The sequence below is a fragment of the Triturus cristatus genome, chromosome 2_1, assembly GCF_964204655.1.
Source record: "Triturus cristatus chromosome 2_1, aTriCri1.1, whole genome shotgun sequence".
In the NCBI taxonomy this organism is placed as follows: domain Eukaryota; kingdom Metazoa; phylum Chordata; class Amphibia; order Caudata; family Salamandridae; genus Triturus; species Triturus cristatus.
In genome coordinates, this window is record NC_140581.1 from 627643525 (window position 1) to 627667984 (window position 24460).

At 41.1% G+C, this 24460-nt stretch overlaps 1 protein-coding gene across 1 annotated transcript in view; it reads right to left on the reverse strand.

Annotated features, from left to right (window-relative positions):
- SLCO4C1 (solute carrier organic anion transporter family member 4C1) overlaps nt 1–24460 on the reverse strand; it is a 499215-nt gene that overhangs the window by 406890 nt on the left and 67865 nt on the right. The window contains exon 2 of the mRNA XM_085632555.1: nt 5571–5834. Coding sequence (XP_085488681.1) covers nt 5571–5834 — 264 coding nt within the window. The remainder of the gene's footprint in view (nt 1–5570; nt 5835–24460) is intronic.

Genomic DNA, 24460 nt, shown 5'->3' on the forward strand with positions numbered 1-24460 from the left:
TGTCTCTCAGGCACCCAAGAAAGTTCCTTTCCAGGGCGTAGGCAAAGGGGGCCCAAATATTGTGCATTGTCAGAGCCAAGTCCCAATTATCCATCCATTCATTGATTGGGCTCTTGCAAAACAGTTCTCACTATGGGTTCTTCCCATAGTGAGAAATGTTTTGCAATTTTCAAAAAAATGTATTGAGACAAGAACCCCCTTGCAGTAATCATGCTCCCTCTCTGCTCTCGCTATTCACAACAAGAAGGCTGGCCTGACATAATTTATAAGGGCTTCTTTTGATTCTGAGACCGGTACTGGCTACAAGATCCTTGACTCACCACCCTCTGCCTTACCTTCTTTGCAGCTGGAGCAAGCAGTGGGCCCCAGGACTCAGCAGCCGCATCATGGCTCAGGAGATAGCAAACTTAGTTCTCTACTTTAGGAGCCATGAGGGGGTCACACAGGCTACATGGAACAGGTACGGTAGTCAGGAGAGCCAGGATTCAGGCTAATAGGCCGAAGATTTAGAAGGCATGCCGGGGCACCTGGGAGGGGGAAGATAATAGGGATGAGACAAGGGCTCAGAACAGGAAACCCCTAAAGAGTGAGCCAAGGAGAGCAGGATGCAGCAAGTTGGAGACATTGGCAACACCTGCCTGATCTCTTATCTGTATCTCAGATCTACACTGGACATGAAAGACGGGGGGAAAGTTACCCTTCTTCATATGCCTAGTGTATGTGTTTTTAGATTGGTTTGCTCTCCTTCTGCCAGATGTCACAATGAGAGAAACAGATGAGCATGTCACCACACTCCTCTTCAATCCTGAAGGGACACAGCTTCAATTGCCCCCAAGGACCAGCCGCTGCTGTTCGAGAACCCCAGATGGGTGCATGGACACTAGTAGAAAATGACCTCAGTTTTATTAAAGCAATTGGGGTACAGTATTTCTTTTCAGGATGCCATTTCAGCATTAAATTCAGGTGGATAGTAAATAATAAAGGGGTGCAGAAGTTGATCATAGATGTTTCTTCTCTGTGAATGTTGCAGGAGAAGGGATGGGGTGATGGGCCAACTTGTGTCCTTTGTATAGTAGGTTAAAACTGAAGTTAAAATGCATAATGAGTAAATGAGGAGGAAACAAGAGGTTTCTATTAAATAATGTAAACTAGATTGTCTGCTAGAATCGCCATGTATTCTAGAGTAAAGGTCAAAACAAACCAGCTGAAACAATGCCTTCCATGGACCAACCAACAACTTTAGATAGAGTACCATCATGCCAAACTGCCATATGAAGTAAACGTGGCAAAAATAATGACATGGACCTACTGGAATTAGAGGGCCACAGTCTCTGAACACTACCTTCCTCAATGCTCGAGAGCCTAGCCAATTCATCAGCTCTTTGAACAAACGTTTTCATTAAAAGTTCTAACACATTCTCTAGAGCACAGACACAGGGTACTGTGGGAGTGGGCCATGATCAATTTGAAATGACCCACAGAGCAAAAATAAAATAAACCTATTTGTCCTTCAACCTTAGCAACTGACTACCTACTGCCTTTTATGGTCCAACACTGCGCTTACCAGGTGTACCTGTACCTATCTGAACAAAGTGCTCCAAAGGGGCATATAGGCTAGCTCTTTGGCATTATATATAGTAATACATAGATTATTCTGATTTCTCCATTAAGACATAACTGTCAAACCACAATAACTACAATACATCATGTTATGCAAGAGGAAATCACAATATATTAAACAATAAAATAACATGTCACCCCTACACCAAGCCGAATAATCTAGAAAAAATTAATTTAAAAAACACATTATGAGTTTGCATGTGGGTATCTTCTTAGGCGAACTTGCCTACGACTTACACTACTGCCACACACACTGCGTCTCATAAACATAAGAAAGCCTTCCATCTGTTGATCTTCGACACAACGTGCTTATATTTCTAACCTCTCAACAGAGGGGCAAATCAGGTAAAAGTGCATCATCTCTTTAGCAATCCTCCTTCAAACAAAAACATGAATGTTGTCCATTTCAATTCTAGATTCCAGTGGCACCATATTCATCCTAAACTTGCCCACCAAAGCTATTTAACTGTGCGCAAGTACAAGTCTAATAAAACAAGCCTCTTAAACAGGAAATGGAGTATGCAGTCTTAAATCAAGAAAAAAACCAGATTACAAACACCGGTATTATAGAAGAGAGAAGTCGAGTTAAAGGACAAACCATTTTAGCTTGAATGTTGACTTGGGCGTGCTCTGCTTTTGCGAGGGAAGGTGGGTGGAGGTGAAATGGGCGGAGCCCAGAATTTTACAGTGTGCTGTTCCACTTTACATATAAATACTTCCCAGTAAATAACATATGGACAGCAGGCAGCCACAAACTACGTGTTGAACACAACCAACTGAGGTAATTGGACAGGATGGCTACTACAAATAGTGTCATCATTGGCATTTATTTGTTCCTTAACAATACAGTTCAACTTTGCTCAAAATATGCTGTTTTTAGTTTTTACAAATTAGAATACGAGAAACGATCGTATTTATATATATTTTTTTAAATCAAACAAATGCCTGGCGGGTCGAGTTTGGTAACTTTTTTTAATGGGTGCAATTGTTGTGAAATGTCTTTACCTAAAAGATATGATCACCCCACCAACCCAGCGGGAGAAGCGGTGCGATAATTCTCAGGGCGAGGAACCGGCCTCCATTTCAGTTTTAAAAAAAGGACTGAAACCGAAGCTCTCTGCAGCTGGAGGGAACCGGCTAGTTACTGATTTTTTTGTGTCCTCATTCTGCCAACATTCTTGTTAGGGTATACTCTGATCCCTCTAGGTCTTATAAAGGGAAACCTGACCGGTAAATCATGAGACAATCATGAGGAGTGACCCACAAGCTTACTGCTGCATCCACTTCCCTCTCCTGTACCCAGTGATACCGCCAATAGGAGAGAATGGTAGCCGACAGCAGATTTGGCTTAACCATAGGATTCCCATTTCCTTTTCTTTCCATCTCACCAACGGAGCCCAAATTCTCCTCTCACTCGTAGGGTCACATGCCATATCAGACTCACTGGTATATATTATATTTCTAAGACATTCAATAAACAATAGTGGATTTCCTGATTTCCATAGCCTGCATATCTCCCGTCTGGCCAAGAGAATCACATAAAACAGAAATTTTGCGTTACACGTGGAAGGCTGCACATTTTCCTGCAAACTTAAACCAAAAAAGATTAACCGAGTACAGACTGTAATCTGCATCCCAGTCGTTTCCCTGATAAATTCACAAACTGAATTCCAATAGGACAATATATATAGACATGTCATGAATAGGTGGATGTCATCTGCCGCTAACAGCATACATTTTGGCTAGTTAGTGATGTCAGCAAGCAACGGAAGTCGGGATTGGCTGACGGCAGTGACTCAAAATGACACTAAAAACTGCAAATAGAAAAATATTCCTGATTGGCTGGGTAGGGCGCCCGTGTGTGTGCTTGCAAAGGGGTTATGTTTCAATCACCATTCACTTTAACTTTTAATCTGAGGCTTTTACGCTTTTGAGGAAGTGGGGTGTTAATTTTAAAACGGCCGTGTAAACAAGGAATACCTTGGCATATTGTCTTGGACTGTCTCTAATGCTCGTATATCCAGTGACAATTTGGGAAAGCCGTTCTTTCTGTTTTGATAAAATAGTGTACACACATGCCCGTTTTTAAAACGGGTGGTACGCTGCTCAGTGGGTTAACACATCTGCTGGTAGTGAGAACCTCGGGTGGTCAGCAGGTTACTTATTCAAAAGCAACTCAACCTTTCGCCCCTTATGTATTCTTGATTTATGTTTTAGGTCGCTGGCGAAGAGTGGAACGGGACCACTTAACTTGGTCTAGGGTTACAACGATGACAGTGACCTATTGGTTCCCTTAATCCGAAGATAGCGAATATTAATCTGTTTGGGTACGCGAGGGCTTGTCTGAGGCCCGGAGCATGATTCCCGTAAACTTTTAAGTGACCTGCATACTTGGCTCTGATGTTTGTTATTGTTTGATCAGCAAAACTTTGAAATTAACAAGCCCTGTAAAGAGTGAAGTGAATGCAGGCCTTGCGCGCTCGGGTCAGGCTGGCTCCACTACAAAACGGAGGTATGCACTTCAAAAATGTGAGTGCTTCATGCGCGCGAGACCCTGATGGGGACATCTGAGACTTCGCCTATCTGCGGTTGGGTTGCAGTTCACGCTCCTCGGCGGGAAGCCTTCAGCTCCTGCGAGGTTGTTTGTGCTAACATGTCTATTGATGGTGGTGATTACAAAGCGACGCAATTAGTCTGTTTTGCAACAACAAAATGTTTTTGAGCACTGCTATTCTCCTTTTAAAACCCTGGCGCCAGCCCGATAACAGCAAATAGCAAAACATGGACCTAATGATTGATATTTACATATATGTGCACTCTGATAACATCAATCGCGGCACCGGCGAGCATGAAGCTGACGAGGAGGGAATGGGAGAAGGGAGGGGGTAGGGGAGGGGATTCACGGGCTGAAAAAGCCTGTGGGCGCGAGAAAGCCAGATGCCAGCTGTTCACGTCGCGCACGCTTGTGCACGTAACAGCAAGCTGGTGGCCTGAAAATGTCTGTGGGTAGCACTTTTAAAACCGCTTCCTAAATGTCTCGCCAGAGCAGCGCATGCGCTTGCTCAGGCGAGACCTAAAAATAAAACTGAAACATTTTACTTTTTTTTAAGCACATCTTTTATAGAAACCAGGCTGCATTAAAAAAAAAACTGTTTTCTTTATTTAAAAGCATCAAAGACGTGGCCTGTGATTCAAGCGAATCCTAGTAGGTCACAAATTGCGACCTACCTCATTAATATTCACGATGTGGGTCTATTTGCGCCCCACTGTGAATCGTTAATTAGGAAAAAGGGCCAGAAAAAACTTTAGTACATTCGTAATAGAGATTACCAAATAACGATTCGCAAACAAATGCTTTTTGGTAATTGCTATTACTTGTCTCCTGTTAAATTCATGGCTGAAAATAATGTGAAGATACTTTTGCAACAAAGGATTCAGAGAAGCTATACTCTGCAACACCCAACTAAATAGACTATCATATCATGCACGTTTGCTTACTCCCCGCCTGCTATTTCACTGCTGACTAAAACAATGTAGGGTATGGCTGTGAAAAACACAATACACTTTTGGTGTAATAAGGGAAAAATCGAACATAATGGAGGTGAACTTAGTTTGAGGTCAGGGCAAGCACCTACCTGCACGAGAAGAAATACTTAACAATAATAACAGCCGCGCCCTTGACCTTGGGCATGTTTGTTATGCGCGTTACTTGCATGCAACAGTCTCAAGATAACAAGAGCAATCACTGTCCCAAGCAGGAATGTCACCAGGCAGTACTGTTGTATTCCAGAGGTTCCTGCCACTTCAGTTTCAAGATAAACATTACGCAAAGTATTTTGCATCCAAAAGAGTAACATTTTAGGCAGAGCGCGTACCTTCTCAACAAACACCCACGCTAGCAATAGCTGGGGATTTTGTTTGTTTTTCATGGTGAGCTGGAAATGTCTTACCTTCAAAGTCGGCTCCGTACTCGTACAATCCATCGATAAAGTGCGGCAAGGCGAAGAGTATCGATCCGAGCCCAATGGTGAAGGCTGAGAAGGCGAGCCACCGGGGCTTGTGGCCCCTCTGTCCGTAGAAAGAGACGAAAAGCGACAGGACGCAGAACGCGATGTCGTAGCTGGCGGCCACCAGGCCCGTCAGGGAGCTGCTCAGCTGGAAGCGTCTCTCGATGGTAGAAATGCTGACATTTACCAGGCCGTTCACGATAGTGCCTGGAAAGAAAGAAACACAGTCGGTGCCTTCTCTGCCATGCGTCCACTAAATGTGGAGGTGCTGGAACGGTGGACGGGGAACCAAGAATAGAAAATGACTCATCAACCACAGTAATAATAATAATAGAAATCATAATAATAAAGCCTGCCATTATAAGGGGCTTATTGCTGCGCATAATGCGCTTCCTTTTGCAGCATTTTGGTGAAAGTGTTATGTTTTCCATTAACCACTTCAGTGATTATTGTTCTCGAACTCAAGTGATGCAGCTCTGCGAGCTGTTTACCAGACTGAAAAGAAGAAGAAAAGAAGAAAAAGAAAAGAAGAAAAGAAAAGAAAAGAAGAAAAGGTTGTCAGTCTGGTAAACACAGGTCGCAGAGCTGCCTCACCGCCCGGAGCCATCTTAGAGGCGGTGCTGAATAAACACTTCAGTTCATGTTGGACTGGAGGACGGCCTTCCTTATGCTCTGGAGGAGCGGCGCACAGGCACCTGCAGTGCATGGCGACCCCAACTTTTCAGCTCCCCAACCTTCCAGGGGGCCCTAGTTCAGCCAAGACCAATAAATATCTGTGAGGTAAAGGAGACTCAGGCGCTCTCAGAAAACACGTTTTTGAGCTCAATTATACCGAGTTTTACGTTCAATGATGTAGAAATGCAATGGCACCAGTGCTCTAAAAGTCCACTCCCTATGTTGTGTATAAAGGGATGCTTTGATGTTTCTAGGTATTTTCACCTTAAGGCTACGGCAGGACAATTATCCTAAGGGCTCCCTGGAACATGATGGACCAGGACGAGACCCGATGATGAAGCATGACACCCATAGGTGTTGTGAGCGTGTACCTAACAACACTGTGGTTATGTTGAAACAACGTGGGTTTAGCTTCACTTCATTTGTACTGTCCATCCTGCAGTGATTCCATGAGGAACAGCTAAATGTACAGGATACTTTGCTGTGGAGGCTACCTCAGGCACTGCTTGGTCTACTTGAAAGCACCTTTATATGTAAAACCATGTCACCCAAATTCCTATTTGGGCTCTTCGACTGACCCGGAGCTGCACCCTACCAGCGCCTTGAGACCGTCACAGGTGACTAGCACGCTTCACAATTCCCTAATTGATTGATTTATTACACTCTGCTAGTTCCTTGTGCATGTTCTTACATTGATATTCATTGTGTCTCTTTTTGGATGCAAGACTTGCTGTATGACGTACTTTTTATTTTTCTTGTACTGGCCCAAGTCCCCCCAGCCCTCCAGCTGAGGGGTGCCTCGCCTTCGCAGACCATCTGCTTATTTTAGCTACTTTATTTTAATCACTAATTTTGTTTCCTTGTTGCGCCTTAGACTGCATGGCCCTTCTTTCTATTCTGTTTGCTTTCTTGTTTTAGCTTCTTTTTGTTGCCAGTCTATTTTATTTGCCCCTTTTTTCACCTATTTCCACCTGTTTGTGGGCAGGTCCTTGCTTATAAGCATGCTCTCCCCCAGGGGAGCGGTCTCTGCTCTGCACTTAATGATGGCCACAGCAAGAGGCCCAGCAGATGTGAGCAGTTGGCAAACCACTGGCATGCCGAAGGCAAGCATATCTTGGCCTGTTTACGACTCAATACATCTGGCCACCACCCATGCTGCTGGTGGAGAATCCCAAAAATGATCAAGTTATGCAATCATGCCAGACTTTCAGATAAGCTTTATGATTCTTGTTCTTTTATCCTGTACCCATTTCGGGGAATAATGACCTAGCAGATTTGATAAAAACTTCCTTATCAGCTGAAAGTCTTTTAGTCCCATCTCTTTCGTCAGGCAACTCTTTTAACAGAGATCATGCACAGGAGTTTGATACTCTATATTTAACTAAGACCTTGATTTTGGAGGACAGCCTCCCATTTCTATATGATTCAGATACTCCATGTTTTATACATTCTGAAGCTTGACTGCCCTACTAAATGAGATAGCAGTTTTGGCATTATTTTTTAAAGAAAATCTTAAAATTCATACTCCAGCAAGCATCTAATTTACTGGGACTGAATCCCTGTTCTTTGAGCTGCAGTTTTACTCTTCTCTTCCTCCTACTTCACTGTAGGCCCTATGATATCCCCACAGAGTTAACTGGTGTGGAAGAGTCTATAATGCACACCCCCACTCTCTTCCAGGACATTCTGGTCCTAGGTGAGTTTAACATTTGGGCAGAGAAACTCGCCAATACCTCTGATGAGTCCACATGTGCCAAACATATCAAGAACATTTGCACCCTCTGGTTAAGTCAACTTGTAACTTTTCCTACACACAAAGGAGGCCATACCCTGAACCTCATCTTTGTCAACTTTGTCATTTGTAATATCGTAGACTCGGGGCATCATTTAAGAGGAATTGCTGCGCTGCCGTTCGTCAATGTGAAATGGCAGGAATGCACCGTATTTATTAAATACAGTGATTACCTGTCCTTCCCCCCTGCGCTGGCGCACAATTTGTTGTCTAGCATCAAGGTGCAAGGGTGCCCCTGTTGCAGGAAGGATTGTTTTGTGCAGGAATACAAATATTTCTCCTTGTTACGCCTGCTCAGCGGAGGCATACCTTTTTTGGTGCTGTCCCAGGTGTACGTGATTAAGCAAATCTGGGGCAGCGTCAAATCCAGGGGTGTTTTGAGGGAAAACCCACCACAAAGCCCATGGAACGCCTCCTTGACAAAGACTAAGACAAGTCAGCGACTTGCACTGCTTTATCTTGCTCCATATCTGTGAAGCCATGCAGAGCCACGCAGAGTGTCTTTACATTGCCTCATAGATATGATTGAGAGGCTTGCTCCGCAAGAGAAAACAAAAGGGCCGCTTCAGCGGGGTAAACCTCACATAAATAAGCCCCCCAGTCACTGCCCTACCCATCACTTGGTCCAACCATTTTCTTAACTCCTTTTCCTTCAAGAGTGCACCCATTCCTTATCTTAGTCAACCAAAACTTTTATTCTGAAATGCGACTGGCACAACACCTCTCATGCTGATTTAAAAAAAGGATTCAATGCCATCTTATATTCTTACCCTTTCACAAACCTGCCCCTCCCCATGATAAACGGGTGAAGCCAAATTTCTCTACAGCTCCTGGCATTTTGATCTGGTCATGTAAGAAAAAAAAGGCTGTTTGCAAGCTCAAAAGAGCTTGGAGAAAACTTTAACTATAATATTTGGGTGCTGACTGCCTTCTGCACTTGAATGCGATAATACAATCACCTGACATTTAAAACTGTAAGATATTTCTGTTCCTAGAGTATCCCCTTTACTGCTAAAAACATCAAGGCCCTTTTCATTTTTTTTTTTTTTTTTTTTTTTTTTAAACCCAATCTTTATTGAAAAATTCAAGCTTCAATCCGGAAAGTGGGGAAGACCTGCACGGAGATTGTGGACAGGCTAAGTCTTCTGGAGAATCGCACCGAGCTGTTGGAGACCACGGTGGATACCATAAAAAAGAACACTACTCTTCAGGAAAGTACTTTGAACGACGTCATGTGGAAGCTAGAGGAGGCTGAAAATCGGCAGCGTCGCAATAACCTGCGACTTCTCGGAATTCCGGAGAATAGCGAAGGAGAGGACATCAGAGGGTTCACTATCAATTTGTTAAAGAACTCTTTACCTGAACTAAATCATTGGGAGTGGGATAGAGAAATCCAGCGAGTGCATAGATTTCCCCTCAATATCTCAAGACGGCGCCCAAATGACCAACAGTACCCAAGAACAATATTGATTTTCTTTGGAAATTTTCTTTTGCGCCAATCCGTCTTTGAACTCGCAAGACCGGACAAGAAAAGGAATTGGGAGAGCTTTTCATATTTTGTTCGCCCAGATTTTGCGCACGCTACAGTTGAGAGAAGATGACGACTTAGACAGTTGATTGCACCTTTTCAGAAAGCTGGGGCTACCGTTTTCCTACAAAACCCTGCTAAACTAAAAGTTAATGTCCAAGGACAATACCGCTACTTTACCTCAGAAATTCAAGCGCAGAAATTACTAGAGGAGATTACAAAAGGAGATAGAAAAGGGTGTGATGAGAAGTAGCTGTAGAAATTAAGATGGGTAACATTTATTCCTAGTGACTCGCCCTATAGTTATTCTTGCGGGTAATCTCTTTTTTTTTGTTTCCCTTTTTTCTTGGTTGTGGAAGGAGAAAGCTGTAGGGCGAGGAGAGGGGGGCGAAAGGGAAAGAAAAAAAGAGATAAAAGAGAGAGGGGACAAAGTGATTGTGGCCAAAACTCTTCAAATGCAAAAAAAAAAAGGGGGGGGGGGAAGGGAAAAAAAAAAATAGTAGAAAAAATAGAGAGCCGTGGGGTTGGGGTGAGGATGTAACCAGGCGCCATCATAACAGGCTCAGGTCTGAGCCTGATTGCCTACATAGTGGTGGGGGGCGGGGGGTGGAGGGGGGAGGGGGGGAAGGGGGGTTAAAGCTCAGTTCTGGGTCCTTAATATCTTTGCAAAATCTTATGTCTAACATAGAAAAAGATACTAACGGGATCAAATGTAGAAAAAAGATTAATACTGAGAAATTAAGTAAACTTTTTCTTTATTTTTTTAGAGCAAGGAAAATAGCAGTATGGATAAACTAAAAATATTGTCGATCAACATTTGTGGCCTCAATGATGAAAAAAAAAGACAAAGAGTGGCCATTGGGCTTCAAGTATCCGGAGCGAACATTCTCTGTGTTCAAGAAACACATATTGAGGGGTCACACATTTATTTGCTGAATCAACTGGGTTTTAAGCTTATTACCGCCACCACACAAGGGACTAGGACAAAGGGTGTTGCTATCTTGGGGAAAGCGAGTATGGCACAGTTTACTCGCTCAATCTCCGATAAATATGGTCGCTGGGCTATTACAGAGTGTCAGATGTCTAATGGAGATAGAATGACAATTTGTACAATCTATAGTAATATTAATGATGACCCCGTAGTTTTGGATCACATATCTAACGAACTGGTCCATTGGCCACTTCCAGTAATAATCTGCGGGGATTTTAATATAAATCTACCTAGTAATTGGTCAGAGGAGTCTGGTTTCCAATATAAAGGCAGAAAGCCTAAAGTTTTCCAAGCCCTTAAAAATCTATGCTTAACTCATGGTCTCATAGACAGTTGGCAGGCGCAATACCCAAACGATCAGGGTTTTACATATTACTCCCATCCACATACACTCCATGCAAGGTTGGATTACTTTTTGGTCTCTAGTATTCTATCCACTAGTTGTTTCATCGAAAAATTACCAAGGGTTCTTTCAGACCATAATCCCCTTCTTTTAACTATGGAAATTGGTACGCAAAAACGGAACAATAGGATATGGACGTTTGAAAGAGCATTATTAATAAACGAGGCATACTGTCAATGCATGCGACAGTGGATCCCCAGATTCCTAGAACAAAATATAGGTAGTGCACCAATTGAGATCGTTTGGGACACTCTTAAAGCTGGAATCAGTGGGGAAACACTTCGATTTTCATTGAATGCTAATAAAAAAGCTAAACAAATAATGAAAACACTTCAGGGTAACATCGCAATCGCTGAAGGAGGGCTAATTAAAGCCATTCAGGAGGGAAGAGACACGGAAAATGAGTTAAGACAGATCTCACTTGCTAAAAACAGTGTCATAGATATACTAACTACAAAAGCTATTAATAAAGCAACCGCATATAAGGAAACTATTTACGAACTGAGTGAACAAGTTGGACATCAGTTAGCGGTACTCGCCCGTGAACTCAATTCCGTTAATTCCATTAAGATGATTCGAGATCCAGAAGTAGGGCTAATAACAGATTCGGATGCAATTAGAACTGCCTTCTATAAATTCTATCAGGCTCTATATAGGGATAATGATATTAATATACAATTAGATGCAATCAACGAATACATCAATCAAGTTAGCCCATCGAGATTAGAAAGTAATGATTCAGAAGATATGGATGTCATCCCGCAAGGGGAGGAAATTCTTCTCGCATTAAAAAGTCTTGCTTTAGGCAAAGCGGTGGGTATGGATGGGATTCCCACTGAATTTTATATCCAATTCTTTCCCCAAGTTAAGAATATACTAACAACACTCTTCGCACATATATTTTTAGGGGGGCGACCCCCAGAGTCATGGTCAAGGGCCAAAATTATAGTATTTCCAAAAAAACATAAAGACCCTACAGAACTTGGTTCGTATCGCCCAATTACCTTAATAACTAGTGATTCTAAAATATACGCTAAGTTACTCGCTGCACGATTAGCTCTGAATATACATAAAATCGTATCGGCTCGACAACACGGGTTCATCCCGGGTAGAGATACCACAGATCATATCCAGAGAGTAATCTCATTGTTTGATTGGTGTGAAGTTTCAGGAGACCCTATGGCACTTATACTTTTAGATGCCGAAAAAGCTTTCGATAGGGTCTCCTGGAAATATCTCTGGATTGCGATGGCTAGATGTGGCATTGGAGATCCCTTTATTACAGCGGTAAAAATGTTGTACAGCAACCCGTCTGCCGGTGTTATGGTGAATGGGTCAGTTACAGCACCATTCTCTATTACTAGAGGTACAAGACAGGGGTGTCCGTGCTCACCCCTCTTATTTGCTATATATATTGACCCATTTATCCGAAGATTAGATAACAACGCATTGATACCATCCATCTGGATAAGAGATCAGGCCACCAAAACATTGGCATACGCGGACGATATCGCGCTGGTTACCAGTGACCCAGCGATTTCGGCTGCGGTGATTGAAGAGGAAGCTAACATTTTTGGCCAAATATCGGGCTATAAACTCAACCAATCAAAAACTCAGATTATCCTTAACAGTAAAATTGAGATGATGGATACATGGGTCACCGAGAAAGCTATATATCTTGGCGTGAGTATTACGGCCAAAATAGAGAATTTAGTTACCGATAATATTGATCCATTAATTCAACGTACAAAAAAGGATTTGATTAGGAGTAACAATCTTCACTTATCCATTGTGGGTCGGTGTAATTTGATTAAAATGCTTTTCCTTCCAAGATTTCTTTATTTTTTTAGATCAATCTGTCTAGAATTTCCTTCACAAGTATTTAAAGATTTGGATAGTATGTTTTCTAGATTTATCTGGGGGTACAAAAAATCCCATAGAGCCTTGCGAACCTTTACTTTCCCTAAAGATAGAGGGGGCATGAGATTGCCCAACTTTAAGCTATATTACTGGGCTACTATCTTAAAATACTGCAATAAGCTTTTATTTACGTTTGCACCTAGCAGCGAAGGGGATATTCCAACTCCACAAGAGCTGCTATTAGGTAATGAATCCAGAGGTTGCCTGTGGCGTCATCTTAACGATAGCTATTTAAAAAAAGTTACATTTAAGTCCATATTTGGTATTTATAAGACCTGGAATTCCGTTAGAAAACTTACTAATATCGGACAACTATCTTTCTACACCCTAATTCATAAAAATAGCCACCTCCCTGGGATCTTCAATGATTTATGTATGGAAAGATGGTTTTTGAATGGGATTACGCATCTTGGGTGTTTTTATACTCCATTAGGTATTAAATCTTTTGGCGAATTACAGCTGGAGTACAATTTAGAGCAACGGGATTTTTTTAAATTTTTGCAAATTCAGGATTTTGTATTAAAAAGAGGAGGAGGAGATGTGTCGTTTCAAAAGGTGCAGTTAATGGAGAATATGGCTTCGAGAAATAATCTCAAATTAGGAGAGATTTATGAACAACTGCTTCTGCGACAAACTGATGATCTTGATAAATACTTAAGTAAATGGCAGCTTAAACTGGGTGTGTCCGGGGAAACTGTTCATCAATCTCTCTTACTATATCAGTCTATTTTAATGTCTACCAAGCTGCAGGCCCAGTTTTACAAAACTTTTTTCTTTTTATATTATACTCCATATAAGATCGCTAAATGGGGGACCGGGAAGGGAACTACATGTCCTAGATGTGATCTAGTTGAAGCCGATAGCATTCATATTTTTGCTACCTGTACGGTACTAACTTCAGTAGTGGCCGATATTTCAACATTTCTCTCGGAAGTTTTTAATACAAGAATAGAGATTTATGTTGAAGAGATTATGTTAGGTGTTGCAAATATCTCAAGACCGAAATATATGCAAGGTCTGGTTTTTGTGGCCATGGCTGTCTTTAGATTATGTATCGCGTCAGCTTGGCTTGATACAAATGCGCCAAGTTTTCAACAATGGAGATCACGCCTGTTGGCCACCTGTAGTTTAGAAGTAGCTATCTACAGAAGAAAGGGCTTGCGCAAGCACAAGTTAGGGCTGGCAATTTGGGATCCCGTGTTGCAATGGTCTCAGAGATAACGGGGTAATTCGTAAGCCATACTTGTTTTTTTAGACTATTGTCAGTTCCGTATTATGGTATGCTGTTTATTGACCATAACTGTTGTTCTTCACGCCTTTTTTCTTTCTTTTCAATGCAACAGAATCTGAGCTGGGGGTGGGGGGTGGGTCATTAGGTGGGTTTTTGTGTTGTATTAAGGCCCTTTTCAAATGAAAGAATTCCTCTTTAATTCCTTGGCCATTCAGTGTAATCTTTTACCCTTCCAACAATTGGTCGAGAAACTTGGCGCCTTCTTTGAACAGAACAGAAAAGAACATAACTCTCCTCTACTAACTCTTCCTACCTCTTTGAAATACCCAAAGAAATTCTGATGTTAGCACCATCTCATTCTCCGCTGACTCTAGTCTATATTCTCTTCCACCATTAAACCAGATAAGTTAAGCAAACATCTACTCAACAGTAAACCCACAGGCTCTCTGCTCAATATCTGTCCTTTAGCTTTCCTCCAATCTCAAGAAGGTACTCTTGCTGCTGAACTCACTGATATTTTGAAGGCATCACCTAGCAAAGGCATTGTCACTTCCTCTTTGAAGAAACATTGTCAAACCTCCTATTACTCAGCCTGGTCATGATCCTGGCAATGTAGCTAATTTCAGGCCCATCTCTCCCTTTCTTTTTTTCTGTTAAAATGCAAGATACATTTACAATTTGTTACTTCTCAGCTCCAAACCTTTACAGAGAAACATAATCTTCTATGTTATAACCAGGGCGGCTTTAGACCAGGCTACTCCATGGAGCTGGTAATTCTCTCTGTGCTGGACGATCTTCAATCTCCAGTCAACAGCGGAGGCTCAGGAGCATTATTGCATCCGAACCTCTCCGCAGTCTTTGATACTAATGATCATGTCATCCTCACGAGGAATTAATCACACTCCCCATTAAGTGGATTGTTTCCTTCCCTGTAAATCAGTTCCAACCATTCAACTAGGCACACTCACCTCCCTCTAGTTGAAACCAGGTGTTGCGCAAAGCTCATCACTCTCCTGCCCAATACTTAACCTGTATATGGTCCCTCTTGCATAACTCCTTATTCACTCACAACTAGCATGTTAGTTATATTCTGATGACACATAGCTGATGATTTACCTTCAAGATGATCCCCATAACCAGGTCAGTGGCTTTCAAGCTGTTGTGATCTCGGTTGTTACCCGGATGGAGTGATTCATCTTAAAATCAACCCCACCAAATCAGAAATCCTACCTATCTTTCACAAACTCAATCACTGGGATAGTTTGCTATGGCTGTAAAATCAGGGGCAATGTATCCAACCAATCTCTAAATTCAGGATTGCCTGCAGTTTCCTAGATCATAAACTGGATCTTAAAGTCATGTCAGCAAATTTTGCCTCTTCCAAATACGGCTCCTCAAAAGAATAGCCACATTGTAAAAAATGCAAAACAGCCTTTGACAGAAGTATTTTCCAACTAAAACAATTAAATTGTACCTTCTCTCATTGGAGGTCCGTGCGCTAGGTTTCAGGCAAAAAAAGAATTGTGTTCAAAACTGCTTGCATTATGCATAAAATCTACTCTGGCACGGCCCCAAAATTCTGACTTGCAAATTCACTAAATATAAGCCCACACGCCCTCAAATCCATGACCCAATATCTGTTTGAAGTTCCTCTCTTCAAGCTCAGATGTTGAGGCAGCCGCTCCTTTAGTGTGCTTGTGTTGAGCTCTGAAATGCTATTCTGCTTGACGTCAGTGCTATCACCTCATCTTACACTTCAGACAACCAATCAAAGCCTGGATTTTCCATCAATATGCAGCCTCTTCTCTGCCCCAACATGTGACATAAGCGCCAGGAGACCACACACTCTACAAATCCACACTAACCATATAAATTAATAAATATAATTGTCATCCATCACATATTAACAATGGTGACATAGAAAATGTCCCTTATCTGCACAATATTCAACATCTCTGGCAGAAATTGCAGCAAAAGAAGCCAATACTTTTCCCAAGTATAATCCAAGGCCTCCAACAGAAAAATGACTCAGAAACAGACCTTCTCAAGTCCACACCCAGAGACTGTGGAGCAGCATCAAACTCTATGTGCTTACCCCTTCCCCACCTTCAATGTAGGAAGACCTCAAGGCCCATTTGTTTAAATGGATCTCTGAGATAACCTTAAGGTGAATGATTAGAAAATCGCTCCAAACCTGCTGTCTACCTCCTAGAAATCAACCCTGTCATCCTCTTGGTGTAAATGTTGCATTGACCCATGTCCATGCCCACCCTTGCTGTGCTAGTTTCTCAATCTTCTTCCTGATTGCCATTTCGCTGTTACTGAAAGGTAAGGTTTTTAGTGTGTTCTCTCTACACATCATTATTGCTCAATGAATCAAGATTTGCTTCTACAAATATCTCAAATGCTCAAATGAAATAAAAATAAAACGTGGAAAGAGATGCTAATTTTACATATGAGGTACTTGTAAGCTTTTGAGCACATAAACCATAACATTGACGTCTCACCTTGACATGTTGTTCACGTATGTGTATTTGTATAGTGCATAGTTCACCCAGGAGGGTATCTTGGTGCATAGCCCATGCTGAAAATCCACAAATGAAGATCCTTCTATGAATTGGTTAAAAGTGTAGGCACCCCAAGCTAACTCCCTGAATCGTGTGAATTTGTTGATTACGAATGACCAGTAGTCCTGCACATTCTGTAGACTCGGGACTCGGGGTAAACAGTCTTGACAAATATGTGCATGAACTGCTCCTAGACAAAATTTATTTAGTAACAAATAAATATCCCCAAAACCTCAAGATATGAGCCTTGACATGTTCTATGAAACAAGACTCATAGCTAATGAAATGAGGGGGACCCAGAGCATTCTGATCCCAGAATTTGAAAGCCCCCCCAAAAAATTGTTTCTTAAAATGGAAACCATAAAATTGGTGTATGAAAATGCTAATCTATTAAAATCCCCGTGGACACTATCGATTAAAAAATACCTCTTTTCCATTCGTGTTGGGGCGCAGTGGAGAACATAAGTAGTTTGAAAGAAGGAAAAACACTGACAATGAAAGCTGTGGAACTTTTTTTTAAAAAAAAGAAAAAAGAAGAAGACGAATCCGCTTTACATTCAGTCTTACAATTGTTTTTCAAGTTTCACCCAGGGAACTCGCTTTCTCACCACTCTCTCTCCCAAATCCTTCGCCAGTTACGGCACAGCAGTGACTGTGGCGTAGTGCCGAGGATCTTAGACATCCTTTCAACATAATGAAAGGCATTGCACATCAACATCATGTCGACGCCTTGCTGGTGTTCATTGTTGGATCTTGCAGTTTTATTGATGCTTTTTTTGTTTCTACTTGGAATTGCTTTTCTAAGATAAGTAGGTGGTTTTACGAGTTTCTGAGCATCAAATTCTTGTCAGTAGAAGTGAGTTACATAAATCGGACATTACTACAAAACATTTTTTCGAAAGCACAAGAATGTTCAATGTTATGCCTTGAGGCTTTGGAAAGATGAATAGCAGGATTAAATGTCAGTACTAGAAAACACAACCAGATGTTTAAAACAGGTAATCAAAAGAAAGGTACAGCAACAACACATGGAAATAAAATTGAGTGAGACGACCTCACCTGGTCCGCATATGGTTCTTTTATTAAAAAACATACAGCATGTATTTGCAAAACTGACCGATAAGGTGAACAAAGGATCCTGTCAAGGCAACCATGCCTGATTTTCTGTTTTTTCTGTACATTAGGTGTATTTACTTGTTAGAGCTCTATACTTGTTACTTCCCCATAACTTATCCATACAAAAAAACAATTCGTTCTAATTGCTATATCTGTTACAAAATTGGGTTTTCCTAAGAATATTGTGAGGAAGAAACATGTTCAGCTTCAATTTGCACTGGATTGGAATGTATCTACATTGAGCAGGCATGTGCCCCAATGTTAAGGTTAATATGGAAGTCTTCCTTACAAAATGATAGACAGCATGAGTTTCACCCTGAAGCTTATCAAAGTTCTGTTTATGGGAATATCTTGTAGCCAGACATTTTGAAATTAGGATTAAGTAATATATCAATGGACTAGCCATTCTTTTATGGATTTTAGTGAATCCCTCCACTTTCTTTTGCACTACAGAAAAAGTAAACATGAAAATTAAGAGTGAAGTGAAATTCAGCCATGCTGCTGACTTGAAGCAATGAACCTATTCAGTAACTGACAGCAATGTAGCCAGTGGAGAATATTTGTACACACAATCCATACAAAAGAAAGGCTATTTAATGGTATTTTTAAAGATGCACAATCCATATACCTTAAGTCCAAACTGTAGTCAATTTATTGGCTTCTTGTTGGCAAAGTTCAAATGCAAGCATTCATAATTATAACATGACAACATTAATGGTGGAAAACCATTGCAAAATACCAGTGTTAGGAAACTCAGTGACAAAAAAAAATCATGAATTTCACTTGATGGATTCATATTTTCTAGTAGTCTATGAATAATGTTTGCCATTAAAGGACCCCATATTAGGGCCTTTGCCACCTATGAAAAGAAAGGCACTAAATTGTATGTACTGCTTAAACCTCATCATGACTTATTAGATAGGACTGTCTATAGGCGATTATCAACACCGAATCTGCATTACAAAATCTTAGGGAAATATTAGCTACCAAAGTGTTGTGCTTTTCTATCTATCCTGGTTAATTTAGATCAGAATGGATCATACCAGGTAACTGTACATTCCCGAATGTTATTGTTATGTGATTATTTCGTCTTTTAGATAACACCTTTGGGAGTTGTGGAACACCAGCAAATGTATCAGTCAATATCAAAAGAAGTACTTAATTCATGGCAAAAATGTCTAAGGCATGTCCGAACGCTGGTGGGTGGAGAGTGGAACCAGATTGTGTGCCCATTGCCTCTACTGTCCTTTGCGTTAGCGGTCAAGCCTTTAGCAAATGATAGCAAATGATACCCGCAAAGAAGGAATTGCACATAGGATAAAGGGGTCCGGTAGCCTGCATGTAATCCCACTGTTTGAGGATGATCCTCTAAAATATTTGCATGAGCTCAAACTGACCTTATCAAAATCATAGTGAGGCTGGAGAATTTTGGTAGCATATCTGATCTCATTATAAACAAGGATAACAACAAAGTCAATGGCTGTGATTTGGACTAACTCTCCTTCTGATGAGGACTCACCCTAATGGTGATGAGAGGGATGGCCAGGTCCGAAATGGTTGTTTGCCAAGGGTGCTATGTCTCCATGCCACAACAGATATTTAACAAAATAAACTCATTGTTGTTCAACTTAATATGAAGCTCAAGTAGAAGCAGAGTTACACTTTCAAACTTACACCTGTCACACACTGAGAGTGGCCTGAGAGTAATGGATTTTGAGGCATATTATCTGGTTGCCCAACTGTAACGTGTGGCAGGCTGGTTTAAAATCAGTATGTGTCAATAGCATTGGGGCGAGTGACTGTGGCCAAAATAGTATATGTTGGGGAGCACATTATAGGCAAGCAGAAACGAATATTGAGGAAATATTGCTTGGAATTTCATTGGCATGAATCTAATCTACCCTCGTGAATTTAGACTAACTGACAAAATAGCAAATGTTTTGGTAGTGACGCAAGCAGAGCTGATGCCGGGATTGTATGTCTGTAATAATTATCTACTTTTTTTTTAGCAGCTTAAGGCTAGTACGGTGTCTCAGCAGGACAGTTCATGACACTTGGACCCCTTTAAATGGCTGCTAGATTAGAATTGAGATACACCACAAATGAGTCTCAGAAGCATGGCAGACTATCTTTAAGATTAGCTCTGAAAAGAGCTAATAAATCAAACACTCTCCTATCCTGTATCATATAGGACAGGGTAAAGAGTGAGCTGATATCCAAAAGGGAATATAGACTGGCAGAGAACTCAGTTGGCAGCTTCCTGTAAGTTTCCAACTATAATTTCAAGAAGGTTTGCTTTAAGGTAATACTCTTCTAAGTTGTTCATATCTATTGCTTATGATACTGGTGATTATGCTATTGTAGCAGAACTTGCATTTATCAGTCCAGTAGTTTCCATCTAATCACAGTCAAGACATCAGGGATCTGTCTCCTAAATTATCCCTGTAGGGTACCAATGATCATCTCTATTGTGTATTTTTGTAATGTAGTTCCATTGGTCCAACTTCACAAGCAACACTATGTGGCTTTCCAAATGTGCACAAATGACACCCACACCCCTTTCCTGGTAAATAACCAACCAAAACAATAACCCAACCCAAATCAATTCATGCCTGAATCATCTGCTCATCTGGATAAAAGGGAGTTGTCTTTGCATGAGCAAAGCCAATACCAAATGCAATGAGATAAACCAAATCTGACTCTGTGCCCTTAAGCTTAGGCTTGAATGAAGAAATGTCAGGAAAAAGAATTGTGATGCACAAATATTATGAGAATAATATTGGGAACCAAAATATTGTCCTTTACATACCTTGTATGCAAACTACAACAATATCGAGTTGAAAATACTGTGGATCAGAATATTGTCATAAAAGAGGTAAGTAAGTGTATCTATTTTACTATGAGCCTTACATTGAATTAAATGTAGATTTGTATGTTTAAAATTATAATACAATAAAAAGTAAATGCACAATATATTAAACAATCAATATAACATTACAAAACATATACTTATAAAAAAATTAACACATTATTTAATTTAAACTATTAACAAAAAATGTACATTACATTTTCTTATTATACATAATATTAATACAATATCTTATATATATATTCACCATTGAAATTTAGCAGTGATAGTTACCTGAACTAACTACAACATATGATCCTGCAATGCACTGATATATTACATCACACATGACATGGTCAGTGACATCACTGATTATATCTCAAATGACATCACTGATGACATCATCCACAGAACCACTCACACACCCACTCACACCTCCATACAATCTCTCATACACCCACTCACACACTAATAAAACAACTAACATAATCATTTACAGACCCATTCAATTACTGCCACACACCCACTCACGCTCTCATACAGTCACTCACACAACTACTTACTCACCCATACACCACTCACTCGCCCAAACAGCTACTAACAGTGCTACTCACTCACCCATACTACCACTCACTCCTCCATTCACAAAACCACTTACATACCCATTCACACATCGATGGAAGCACACACACGCTCATTTAACTATAAAGTCACTAACACAGATACTTACTGTGCAAAACAGTCACTCACACACCCACTCATTGATCCATACACCCACTCAAACAGCCACTCACTTACCCATACACCCACTTACAGACCCAGTTACTCACCCATACAGCCACTCACACATACACACAAACACACATACACACACACACTCACCCACCCATAGAGCCACTCACACAGCCACCCAGTCACTGATAGAGCCATTCACATACACTAACCCACTCATAGAGTCAATCACACAGACACTCACCCACCCATACAGCCACTCACCCACCCACTCACTCACCAATACAGTCACCCACTTACCCATACAGCTACTCATACACTCATTTATTTAATAATAAAGCCTCTTACACACCCACTCACACACCCACACTGCCACTCACACACCCACTCCCAGAATGATACAGGCACAGAGCCACTCAGACGACATATGTTAGAAACAGTACGACTCATTAATAGTACAAAAAGAATAGTAATTTAACTTATACAGTAGCTTAGTATATAACTCTAAGTCTCCAAAACCTTTATAAAAGACTTACACTCCCTGGATGATGTCATCAGTGATGTTACTTGAGATGCCATCAGTGATGTCATTGACCAGTTAACTATAACTGCTGAATTTCAATGGTTTTGTACAAGTGACATCTGAGCCTAACTATAACATCCCTGTAACCTTTGGGGTTTTTTCACGAAATTTCTAAGGATTTTTTAAATTTCTATTTCTGAACTATAACATCTCTGTAACCCTTGCTTTTTTCAGTGAATTCCTAAGGTTTTTAAAAAAATTCTAAGCCCTAACTATAACATCCCTCTAACGTTTTTTTTTCAGCGAATTTCTAAGGTTTTTTAAATTTAATTTCCAAACTATAACATCCCTGGAATGTCTAATTTGCAAATAGCTTTGCACAAAGTGTCTATCCAAATGGACTACTTTCTATTGGTTAATTAGTAAGCGCTATCTCGTTGGGTTAATGTGCAATGCATATCACACAGTTCAGCTGCATAGTGGACCAGGATGAAATGTCCCCTGAGACCTTGCATGCATTTCAGCAATGTGATTGTTCCTCATGAATCTTTATCCAGAAGTGTGTGATAACATGAAAACTCTTATAGAGAAGATAGTGAGATACTAAGAGTTGTATACTTACAATAATGTAAAGAGAGATCCATGTACTCTCCTCTCATCAAGAGAGGACAACATAGAACTCACTCACCAGAGTCACTACTAATTGCTTGCTGCAAGATCAATAATGCATTCACATCCATCCACCAAGCATGTCATATCTTATTTTAATGTGGAATTGCTGACAAAACACTATTACTTTGCCTTTGCAAAGCCCAGGAGTTTAGGATTATTTGAGATATATAGAAATATTTTATCTTGCAAGAAGCAGATATGCACAGAAGTCTTTTTGAATCCTATTTTTTTTATATTTGCAAAATTGTTGTGAACAGTTGCGATAAGTGCATTTCGGTACCATGGTTATTCGCAAACTCAGTGTGATTTTTAGAAAGTATAAAAAACATATATATACATATTGTAATTAATGTTTGTGATCAGTAGTTTACTGATATAACATATGAAGTGAAGTACGAATTAAAGAGATTTCATTGAACAAATCACTTTATTCTAGAAAGGAAATCCCCACCCATTTCTCTTTTCTTTAGACTTCCAGTACTGAAATTGGAGGTTCACATTCCAGCACCTGCTGTTCTACTATTAAAATAATCTTTTTGAATTTTTTTAAGTGCACTTTAAAAACAAAATAGCATCTAGTGGCAGTGGTAATTAGGAGTTACACCTAGTGGAAGACAATTCATCAGAAGAGGAATTCCTGACAAAGTGCCAAACCATTGTGTGAGAATTTTTCACTATCCCCTCCGGGGAAAAGGAAACAGTGACAAGGAACATGAAATGCTCTCTATGTGGGAAGACCCTCTCTGGGGTACGCCGAAGAAATATTCATGTGGCACAATGAGTATGTTGACACACCTAAAGGCATACCACCCCCAGCACCTGGCCAGAGCACAGAGGGAGCGAAGTGCAGAAGATGCATCCATATCAAGAGTGGCGCAAATTTCACCAGGGGACCCTATACCAACGGAGGTCCAGCAACATCTCCCTGAGATTTAGTGTAAATATGTTCCGTAGTTTTGGAGTTATTAAAGAAAAAAGATTTATGTATATCTAGAGATGCAGATCCACAGCGATTGATTCATGCACCAGTACCTATGCTGTGATTGACTGCCACCACTTCAACCAGGAAGTGGTGGCAGCCACCTTGGCACCCAAGAAAAAAGGCCCAAAAAACAAGAGGGTAGGAATGTCGTGATCCCCTGGGCTTGGAGGTCGGTCCCATAGGAACCTCATCTGGGGCCAAAACTGTTTATTTTTTTTAATTTTGCCACAAATTCGGGAAGGACCTGTGGCAATTTAAAAAAAAAACAGGTGCGGTCTCTTGCACTAGGTTCTTTTTTATGCCCCCCCCCTGGATGGGCCTGGTCCCGGGGGAAATAAGTATATTTGAGGGAGGGGCTTACGTAGGCTCCCTCCCCAGGCCGATTTAACCCCGGGCTTGGCAGAGTTTCAGAAGGGGGAAGAGGATGCGCAGCCCTTGTCCCGGCTGATTTCGGCCCTCGGGATCTTATCCACTAGAGCCCGGCCTAATTTACGATAGATGCGACCCCCCTCCCCAGACTGATCTCAGCCACAGGGACTCCATTCCTTAGGCCCAGCCATGCATGAAATAGAGATGGGTGTCACGTGGCCCCTCCTCCCTGATCCATTAATGGCCCTGAGGACTGCATCCCCCAGGGCTGACTCGGGTTATGTCCCATGGAGGCCAACCACAGGACATAGAGGTGCTTGCACTGTTTGCTCTCGCTAGGTGGGAGAAATTTCAAAACTCCTGCAAGCGGGAGCAAACACCAAGTCTGCTCCCAGTGGGCGGGAACATGAAAAATGCTCCCGCCTGCTGGGAGTGAAATTTTCATCTGTTACACGGCCCACAGTCAACAGGCAGGTAAATAGAT